The sequence below is a fragment of the Tachysurus fulvidraco genome, chromosome 5 (assembly GCF_022655615.1).
Source record: "Tachysurus fulvidraco isolate hzauxx_2018 chromosome 5, HZAU_PFXX_2.0, whole genome shotgun sequence".
NCBI classification, from domain to species: Eukaryota; Metazoa; Chordata; class Actinopteri; order Siluriformes; family Bagridae; genus Tachysurus; species Tachysurus fulvidraco.
Window position 1 is genome coordinate 27,483,284 of NC_062522.1, and position 11,564 is coordinate 27,494,847.

At 34.5% G+C, this 11,564-nt stretch overlaps 1 protein-coding gene across 1 annotated transcript; it reads left to right on the plus strand.

Annotated features, from left to right (window-relative positions):
* The first annotated feature begins 1,738 nt into the window (after positions 1-1,738).
* On the plus strand, positions 1,739-11,478 carry gca (grancalcin). The gene is made up of 8 exons (XM_027133461.2): positions 1,739-1,896; positions 5,742-5,885; positions 6,083-6,152; positions 7,896-7,939; positions 8,678-8,825; positions 9,331-9,444; positions 10,168-10,226; positions 11,134-11,478. Exons 1-8 carry the CDS (start codon positions 1,876-1,878, stop codon positions 11,158-11,160), a joined length of 627 nt encoding a protein of 208 aa, XP_026989262.1. The 5' UTR covers positions 1,739-1,875; the 3' UTR covers positions 11,161-11,478.
* The last annotated feature ends 86 nt before the right edge of the window (positions 11,479-11,564 follow it).

Genomic DNA, 11,564 nt, shown 5'->3' on the forward strand with positions numbered 1-11,564 from the left:
GAAGACTGGTCAGGTTTGAAGCCTACAGTAACTGAAAATCACCGCTCTTTACAACCGTGATGAGCAGAAAAGGATCTCAGGAATACAACACATTTAATTGGGTGGGCTACAACAGCTGTAAGCACAAATTCACTGAAACCAGACAGTTGAAGATCAGTAAATGAAACTTTACACATGTTTAATATATATTTTAACAAAACAAAACAAATCTACATATGGAACCCCAATAATGCCATTGGATATATTGAGGGGATGTTTAACTGTTTGTGCACACATTTACAGACGCTTTTACAAACATGCCATAGCTTGTGATAAGAAAACAATATTTTCAGTTTATTTTTCTGTATGCCGCTTACTGTCTACCCTCAATATGCTAACACGTTAAAGGTCAGGGTTTGTGTTTCAAGGACACACTGAACTGTTAGTGTGGGAAGACGTCGCCCTCTGGTGGCTACAGATGTAACTGCTTTCTATAAAGGCATTTTAAAAAAATTGAGCCAATGAGCTAGACATATTTATCGCTTTTAATTTCTTAGAATGTAAAGATATGCAAACGATTATTCATGTGGGTTGTTTTATAAATAAACGTAGAACATTTCACCACTATTCTTTATAGACTTTTTATTATTATTATTATTTATTTATTTTACATAAATACATAACTGTTTTAAAAGACGGTTGGTGTCATATTAATGCATAATTCCAAATTAATTGTTTGTCTTTAGAATATGGCTTTATTTGCCATTAAAAACAAAAATTAATTGGGAATTATGCATTACCAACAAAAACACAAAATACTACAGAATAAAAACAAAAATAAAAACAAAACTATTTCAAAATTGTGATGAAATGTTCTGCCGTTATTTATGAAACAATTATATTATAAACATTATAAAACATTACTATAACAAGTATGTAATTGTATCGTTCATGACTTTTATTGTGAAATTAGCGCTTAGTTATTTTTCTTCTACTTTTAATTTAAAAAAAAAAAACAATAATACTTCCGGAACCAAGGTCAAAAGTGGACGGTGGAGGTTCAGCTCTATTTTGCACAGAATAAACAAAAATATTTTCATAATCTCTTTGGCAATGTAAAGGTTTTTATTTACTTTTAAGTCAACAGAGAGCAGCGACTGAGATCAAACTTTAACGAGTCACTTCCGCTTTTTCCAGCTGCTTAAAAGATCATATCCTAGTCTTCAATGGAGAACTTCCGGTGTAGCAAAAATAATTCACGCTGTGAAAAGTTGACCGAATCTCACATACGAATCCAATAAATTTGCTTTCTTTACTTCCTTTTTGTAATATTGTTTCATAAAAAACATATCTCTTCTGATTTATGAGTTATTATTAGATTGCGTTGCGTTTTAATAGTTAATAAATAGTTAATCATCAGATTTCCAAGGAAGTCTTATATTTAAATGACACTTTTAAACAGCTCATACATGCTAATACATGTTCTCTAACAAAAGTGACTCAAATATGAGAATCGACTCTTATTGCTCTTTTAAAAGAGTGGAATCGTTTGCGAAATATTCGAATCGACTCTCAACGCTTAATAGCATTGCTATTACTTGCAGACAAAAGCGGCTCGTGTACGTGAGCTAAAGGAGCTGATTTTATTTTTTGAACGAGACATCTCTGTTCACTACTCAGACAAAACGTGTGCGAGTCGTTCTTAAGGTTCACTTGAGAAAAGAACCGACTTTGTTGAATCATACATAGTGTGACCTGTTAGCCAATCAACGAGCAGGAGGCGGGACTTGTGTATACATCGCCAGGGTAATCATAACCCTTCCGTGGAAATACTTTTCACAACTTCAGACTGAGCTTCTCTCAAATAGCACGTTCTCAGCAGTGCGATCGTGAGGCATGGCGTACCCTTATGGCGGAGTGAGTTTTATATGTAGTTTTTTGTTTTAATAGCCCACTGCGCATGTCCTTATGAAGCGGACCAGATTTAACAGGGGGATTGTTTAGAAAAGAGAGGAGACGATAACACAGATTCGTCCAAACGCACACTTCCGTTATAGTCGTAAATAAGCCAATTGAAAAATTAATTAAGCTCAGAAGGTTCATTTAAACAGGTTTGAATAAAAAAAAAAGCGAATGGTGATCAAATGTCTATATGATCAGGGTGTGAAGGTGCGCGAGCGTTTTGCCCTAAACAGGGTTGTCTGTTTATTGTCTTTGGCCTGCACTGTATGTTTGTTTATTTATTTATTTATTATGCGTCCTAGCTGTGGTTTAACAAATGCAAGATTGGATCTACAATTTGAATGATTTGATTTATTTTTTTAAATGTATTTATTTATTTATTTTTTGCATGGGAAAGAATGAAGTAACCTTTCTGTTTTAACCGAATGTATATATTTAAATAAAGAGGAAGTGTGTGCATAGGGGGAGGAAACTGAAAACTATATACTAGAGGTGTATTTAATGGCCTTTTAAGGCTCCTTGTTAAGTTGCAGTAAATTGAAGTGTCAAAAGTAGTAAACCGGTTTGGGCGGAAAAATAAACCTTCAGTAAGATGACATGAGAACTGTGTTGAGTATTTGGTCACTTTTCTCTTAAATGTAGGATGCAGCTCTTCACCTATATAAGTGCTTATGATTTTCTTCAGTATATTGTGTTTTTAAAGGATATCTCAACCCTAAAGTGCATGAAATGTGTTTATACTGATATGTGATAGGTTTAGTGATCGTGGTGTTAATTTGATGGATGGTGCTGTATTTGAATGATTTACTAAGAAGATCGAGGTTGTGTCTCTCTCTGACATCACAATGGGACAATTAGTGCAGTTTGAATGGGAGAGAAAATAGAAAGAGTTTCTGAGTTACAAGCAAGAACTTGATTTTTTGCCTGTCATCTTCCAGCTCCATTCAGTGTCATATTAATGAGAACGGCAACATACAAGTTGTGGAGACTTTAAACACAAAAATTTAGTTTTAATGAATCTGTTACATATTATGGATAATAAGAGAAATCAGAACACCAGAGATTTCACAAGCTGGTGTTGTATGCATGTATGATACATGCATATACTTTTATTCAGAAATTCATACAGAATTTGTAATGTATGCTGGTTTGTTTGTTTGTTTATTTATTTATTTACCTTTTATTAACCAATTCACAGCACAATGTTTACTACCTTTTTGAGGTGGAAGCTATAATTGTTTCACGCTGTTGTGGAGAATGTGCAAAGGTCCATCTTCAGCATCCAAACAGGTCTAAACCTGACTATCAAACTGAAAATTCTTTGGAAAAAAGAAACCTTTTCTCTGAAAATAGGCGTGCCTTCGGGATATCAGAGGTGGTCTAAAGCCATTCACGTATACAGATTCCTCCCCCACACACATTTGTAGTGTTTTCACTTCTCTAATACACAAACATGGTATGAAGGTGTTATTGGAGTAAATATGACTGAACACCTGTGACTGTGGAATGAGTAGTTGTAGAGAACAGTCATACTTGTAGAAATACTTGTACAAACTTGTAGAATATTTTTTCTTTCACACACACAAGCTATACATTCTCACAATCTTCACGAATCCTATTCTACAAATCACAAACACATTATTATTGGAGCCCCAATGAACTCCTGAAACTCTGTGCAGCTTCATCTTCCAGAGCTGGCACTTGATATTTAGGGGATATTTTTATTATATTTATATTTTAGTTTAAATTTGCGTACTGGTCAGCTATGTTGGTACTCAACATTTCATAATATCTTATGTAACTATATCTTGGCGGTCTTGAAGCAAGAGGAATTAGCCTAACTAGGTAACGTTGGTTATGTATGCAGCTGACCACTGTTAATGTCATGTAAACTATAAACAAACAAAGATTTATTTAAACCATTGTTCAGACACATAAATAAGCTGAGTATATAAAGGTAAGAGTGTGTAGAGATTCAAGCAGTTATTGATCTCGAGTTGTGTTTGTGCTAGAAAAATATCCAAAGAACAATGTATTTAAGAGAAAAAAAATTCTCATTGCAAACTTGCATTCACTTGTGACTTCACGTTAGTTTATACTGGTGTGAGAATGTGTTTTTGTACCGTATTACATGACCAGTTGTCTCTCTGTCTAATTTCACATTTCTAGTGAAAAGCGAATATCCATTACAAAAAATAATGTTTGTTGCATTTCTTTATTGAAGGCAGCCCAGTATAAACATCATCTACAGCAAGGGTCAAAATACAGACAGGCAAAGCTATCAAAACCTCACCTATAATCATAAAGTTAAATAGACGCAAGGGTCAAAGTTGTCATCGTTGCCTTAGTATCTTCAGAACTTCACTGTGCCGTTTATATGAATACGGTTATATTCTTCATTTAAACTTATCTCACCAGACATAAATGGTGCCTGCATTATAAGTACCTGAAGTTGTTGTTAACATAGTTTGAAATACTTGTTTGAAATACTCCAGAATTTACACATCGACTTTCTAATCTTTTTTGATTAGGTGGAAAAAGATGACTTCATTTTCAGGAATAACACGTACAAACAAGTCATCGTACTTTGACGTTTTTTTGCGGAGCTTCTACTCAAAATGTAAAAAAAAAGTCTTGTCTGGTAATATAATAGAATTGGTGATAAATGCCACTGAATACTGTGGCAATATCTCACTGTATTACACAAGCCTAATTGGTGAGTTAGATTTAAAACATAGAGATAGGTACGGTCTCAGTGGGGTTTTTTGTTTACTGACATGAATTATGTCAAATGAGTCACAAAGGAGTTGTATTATGTTTTGGGATTATAAAGAATTAAGAGGCAATTTTGTGCAGATTTCTTTCAGCTGACTCACTTTTCTCAGAATATAAATGGTTATTTGTAGAAGTTTGCATGTTTTTAGTAAAACAGATTCATTTCCAGAAGTGTGTGGGACTATTTTTTCGAACCTGTTCTCCTGAAGGAACTCTACCTAATCCTGTAAGGTGCCATAGTTATTGGTGCCATTATTTGTGCCTTGCTACAAATGAGCAAATTAAATCACAGTGATCAGGATAAATCAATCATTGAAGACAAATGCTAGCAGTTAAATGAGTCACATGGTGTTCCTTAAGAACCCTGTACACACTCATGTTAATGAATATAGTTTTGAAAGTAAAATCCACCTGGTGCTGCATCATATTTCCTGGTTCTTGTGGAATCTCATTCACAGTGCACATCTCCTCTACCTTTTTTTTTTATTTATTTTGGAACAATTATGAATTAAATGAATTTAAAGGTAAATGAGAAATGTAATTTCAGAATAAATTCCAAAATAATTTACTTCCATAGTCTGTTCTTTCGGTTCACTTAGTGACACGTGCGTTCTCTGATGTCTCTGCAGTGGTTACAGCAGCTACGGCACAGATTTTAACACAGTTTTTTCCCTCATTAAACCTTTCTTTTATTTAGGAACACAAAGGAAAGAAAGGGTTTTTTTTAAATGTCATTTAAATGTCAGGATTATGCAAACACAGAAGGTATAATGGCACGTATAGCAAGTTCAAACTTGAAATGATTTTGATCATTTACATCATGGGCATTTCACAACTCAGCAGTAAACCAGCTCTGTAAATTTAACCATTTGTAACATTTAACATCAGTCCAAGTTCTTTTTTGGTTTCTGCCAGCTGATTTTGGTTTCTGCCAGCTGATTTATTTGTACTTAGTTGTTTTTTTGTTTGTCTGTATTAACTTTCTGATGATGACCCTTACCCTGCGGCTCTGCCTTATCTCTCAGTATGGTGGTCAGATGCCAGGGGGCCCGATGGGTGGCCCTCACCCAGGATCTTACCCACCCCAGTATGGCGCTTATCCAGGCAGCTTTGGTGCACCTCCTGCCCAAGACCCCATGTGGGGTTACTTCACCGCCATAGCCGGCCAGGTGAGATTAAACACAGCTTATTATTCTGAATTATTCTGTGTAGTTTGCACTGAACTGCTCTATGCAAAGCCAGATATTCATATTTCTTTAAGGAACCCATCTGCAATTTTATGAATAAATACTAGCTAAGTGTGTAAGTAAACTTTCCACGAAGCCCAGGCCAATGTGCTGAATAATCACAAGATTTTTGTTGTCAGGACGGTGAAGTGGATGCTGAGGAGCTCCAAAGGTGTTTAACACAGACTGGTATCAGTGGCACGTATGCTCGTAAGTTGAAAGACAATTTTTTTAAATTGTTAAAAAAAACCAAAAAAAAAACCCATAACCTAATATAAATAATTTAAGGTTGCATTTCCTGGAATGAGTAAACGTTTTTGATGTATTTAAATGAAAAACTGCCATAACTAGCCAAAAAAGGTCTGCCTATTTGTATGTTTACATTAGTACAATAATTCACCTTCATAGCTCATCACATACCGTCAGTACTAAAGGACAAGTCATTAATAATTCACTCTTTTTTTTTGGTCATTAATAATTCACTCTTCAGTTAACGTAAATAATTACCTCTCATTATTAGGCCATATAGTGTCTAGTCCATTTGGTTCCATTATACAGATGATGATGATGATGATGATGACATACCAGCCGTGGATGCATTAAGTGGAGTTGTTGTCCCTAATTCTGTGGTGTGATCAAATACGAACCCTTTAAAACATCTCAGTGACGGTGAGCAGTGGCGTGACCAACTTATTAGTCGTGAATATTTAGGTAGCTCAATGTTTTTTCATAAAGTTTTTATTATGACCTAAGACACTGTAATGTTTTAAGAATTGGTCAAAATGCATATAATATGGTAATGATATAAAGGAGCTTGAGCTTAAATCTTAATACTGTGTGTTGTTGCCTGGATGATCGACGACTCTTTTTATGTTTTGGGATAGTTCTTTATGAGTCCATTGTTTGTCCTGATCAGTTAAACTGCCCACAGTTCTTCAGATAAATCCATTAGGTTCTGCGCATTCTTTGCTTTTCCAACATCTAGTGCATATTTGCATATTTTCAGATACGTCTTTTCACACTGAGGGCAACTGAGAAACTCGTACACAAATAGTACAAAAGATGCAAACATTCACCCCATTCACATGATGTTCAAGAAGGCAATGCAATACATTAAGAGCCAGAGGCGATTTTTTTGTGTCTTTTGGTAAACATGTAAATATTTTATGCAGCTTTCAAAGGGCAGCACTTTAAACAAAAATATATAAATTCACTGGTCACCCTGTTCAAAAAATGCAAGGGGTATGCAAACTTTTGAAATTAAGAGGCAACCCAGGGGCAAAATATCGACCATATTTGACTGGGTACAAGAGACATTTTGGGGTATGGCACTGACAAATTCAGTGGTAGTACTGCTGTGCAGTCCACAAGATTACATAACATTTTAACAGGAAATTGGTGTAACTTTCATGAAACAAAACAAAGTTGGGAAATATACATTTGCCTTATATATGTAACTCTAGAATCCCATCTATGTGTACAAGAGTGACTTTGTGACCAGACAAGTATATTGAGTACTCTTGGGACTTTTTATTTGGGACAGTTGCAGTCTGAAAACAGTAAAGTGTGAACATTTTGAAGTGACTTTTCTCTATAATAGTGTATTGTGTACTATGAGCTGTCCATGCATGAGGATCATTTCTTCTCAGGGTTCATACAGCAAAGTGGGTTAAAAAAACAAAACAAAACATAGCTGTCAAATGTGATCTCTTTATTTTGTTTGCATCAGCATCAGTCACTGATCCATGAGCTGTGAAAAGATTTACTTATTTCACTTGTTTTACAAAGAAGTCATTTTAGTAAGTTTAGGCTTATAGGAGTCACTTCATTAATCTTCATTAACCACAACCTTCATTAAGTTCTTCATTGTTAATAAAAATGCATAATGATCAGGAAATGCATTTCGGTATATTAGACTGTTCTATTGAATAAACTTATTTTATCTGTTAACAGCCTTCAGCTTGGAGACCTGCAGGATTATGATTGCTATGCTGGATGTATCCTTTACAGAAATGTCTTCTATTAATGATTGATCTTCTGCATCAAAACCTGTAGTTGATTTATGGAATGAGCCCACATCCTACAAATCTATATATACATTTATAGTCATAAGTGTACAACCTAAAAGTTTTTATTTATTTATTTATTTTAAGGTGGACCTCAGTTTTTTATTTCAATGCCACAGTCACAGTGATTTTATCTGCAGTATGATAAAGCATGGTGCATGGTAGAGCATGGTGTTAATAACAAAACTGCGATGTGCAGTTGAAATTTATTAGTTTCCAGTAACAGCGTAAGTGCTTTGTTATGGTTAGTGCTCAAGAAAGGCTAAACTCAAAGAATCACTATCTACAACCACGATGAGCAGAAAAGCATCTCGAAATGCACAACATGTAGAACCATAAGATGGCTACATTTTTCATCATTTTCACATGACTAATTTTGGTGAACTTGTGGGCACCTCAAGTTAAGCGTCCTTTCGTGGTTGACCGAAGTGTTAAATGATGTGGTGTCCTGCTCATGACTGTCTCAAGGTTCAGCATGTTGTCCTTTCTGAGATGCTTTTCTGCTCATGTTTTTTTCTCACTGGATTTTTGTTTTCTGTGAAATTCCCAGGAGCTCAGCAGTATTTGGTATTCTGAAGTACGCAATCCCAAAATGAAGTTCTTTGCAGAATTTGAACCTTTTAATGTTAGGTCAGCATCTGGTTGATTTTCTTAATGGTGCCAATGTAGCGGGATTATTCAGGTAAGATGGGCTTCACTGAGTTTAAGGAGCTGTTTACTGCACTGAATGGCTGGAAGCAGAACTTCATGATGGTGGACCGAGACAACAGCGGCAGTGTGGAGCCTCACGAGTTGTCTCAGAGTATTACTAATATGGGTGAGTTTCCTAACATTGCTCAGGGTTAAAGCTTAGTTAATCTATCACAATTTTGTAAAATGTAGCTAAATAAATAGTCATATAATAAATCTAACAAGAATTATAAGTATTAGCAGTATTAGTAATTTAATAGGTTGCTGTTACCTGGAACAGGAGGCAGGACATTCAGCCTAAACGTTTTGTTTTTGAATTAAATTCAACAATTGTAATAATGGAAGTCCATAACAACAAGAATTATGTGTTACACGTAATCAAAGTACACATAGAAGAGTCAGATTTTCAGTAAACACAATGTGATCTATGTAGACAAACTAAATAAGATCTAACACCGTATAGCTGAACACAATCGGTTAACAAACTAATCACAGGACAAAGGAAAAAACAACAAAAAATACTCGTGTGAACTAAAAGGCTAAAGTGGGAATCTCTGTCAGTTGCTGCAATTAAAGTGCTTTTAATCTTGACTGGTTGCGCTGAGATTGTATGTTTGTGACCTGTTTTTCAGGGTATAGAGTGAGCCCTCAGGCTTTGGGGTGCATCATCAAGCGCTTCAGTCGAGGAGGCAGGATCTATTTTGATGATTATGTGGCCTGCTGTGTGAAACTCAGGACTCTGACAGGTGAGTGGAAAAATTGTTGTGAAACAACTGGATAATCTCGTGAAAAAAGGGACTTGAGTTTTTTGTTGTTTTCTGTCACAGATTGTGTGAAATGTTTAAATGTGTTTCCATGTATGCTTTAGTTTTTGGTTCTTGCCAGTTTCATAAAGATACATTTCATGGTTGTACTTCATACTGCTTTGTAATATCCAGTTAGCCTTTAATCAGCCCTACTATAAACAAGCTGAAGGAATAAAGAACAGTATATAAAGAGAGTGGGAAATGAAAGTAATGTATGTTTATTATATCAAAAGATAATCTGTGTAGGTTATCTCCTTTAATCTATGGTTTTCCTCTGTTTTCTGTATATTGGTTGTTATTGCGCTATATGGTGCTCCAAGAATATAGTGCTTTTAATACATTTAGAGCCAGGGGTGATATTTTTTTTTTGTATCTTTTGGGAAACATGTAAATATCTTATGAGTTCTATAAGTATGTGCACATACTTCTCTCTTCGTTGAGTGTGTTCTTATTCAGCTAATTTATGGAATGAGCCAATATTACTTTGCTGACTATTAGTATGATATGTACATTTCGACATATGGCAGATGCCCTTATCCAGAGCGACTTACTATTTTTTTTTATATACTATTGGTAAACAATATAATAATTTACCCTTAAGCCAAGATCTAGTCATAAATGCAGGACGTGCAAGCCGTTTTCACACAATGTGTTTTTCTACAGACAATTTCAGAATGAGGGATGTTATGCAACAGGGAACTGTGAACATCGCTTATGATGACGTAAGTAACCCATACTGTTGATTTCAGTGCTGCGAGACAAACCTAATTTTGTAATACTAATACATTTCCAACTCTTATCGTAATGTTGCAGAAAAGTGGGATTTTTTTCTTTTCTTTTAACAACTCAAGAGGCCATTTATAAATGACTTGTATTTACACCATAGATTGGTGTACCTACAGACGGATGAATGGACGGACAGATAGATAGATGAATAGATAGATAAATTCTTTATTGCCAGGGTACAACAAAATTGTGTCCGTCCTAATGGTACATAAAAAGGTAAAAAAAAAAAAAATTATACACAAATATAAAAGAATATAAACATTAACATCAGTGATCCAATAAAATACTATTTAGTTGAGGACAGATGAGATATTGCCCAACAAAATTTAAGTTATATTAATAATATTAAGGTTTTGCACATTCAAAGTATTCTGTACATATATGTGGTTGTGAATAAATACATTTGAAATGCGTAGAGAATGAAAGAGAGCATGGTAAGGGAACAGATGTTGGTTGCTGGTATAAGATTAGAAGTGCTGGCAAAAGTAAACTTGTCTTATGAATCTTTCACAGCTTTAATTATAAGCATAGATAGTTAAATAAATCCTAAAGTGTCATTCATAATGATAATAATAATAATAATAATAATAATAATAATAATAATATTTTTAAAATATCAATTGTCTCTGTGGTATAAGAGGAATAATCTTGAGAATATTCTTTTCAATTCATGAAAAAATAGTCAAGCAACTGTCAAGTTTACAAATACAAAAATAGAAAAATAAAATAGCAGTCACTGCCACTGCATAACTAATAACACCAATGTACCACATGTCCTGCAGGTTTTATATGAAAGATTTAACAGAATTGATTTATGCATGCTAAATTTGTTTCTTCTTGCAGTTCATCTTGTGCACCATGTCTGTCTGAGGACAATTGGACAGAGTTCCTGATTTCTGGGGGAACAGAAGTATAATAGTGTGTATATAACCTATAATATATGAAGCCTCCGGCTAGTACAATATTGTAAAATGTGCCACATTTTTAATGGATTAGGAGATCTGTTGACTGGTCAGTGCAAAGCATTTTTCTGATGTAAAGCCATTTGCCGCTTCTTTATAATGGGACAAACCACATCAGCATTCTTTATTTTGTGCCAACATATTTGCTTAACTTGTTAACTAGTTTGATGCCAACGGTCACTACTTGTGTAGTTTTTGTTTTAAATAAATTTACATTTTAAACTGGTGTATTGTTTTAATAATGGGCTCCACTTACTTAAAAAAAAAAAAAGAATGCAGTTAGTTAAGATCTGCTGAAATAATATCTAAGGG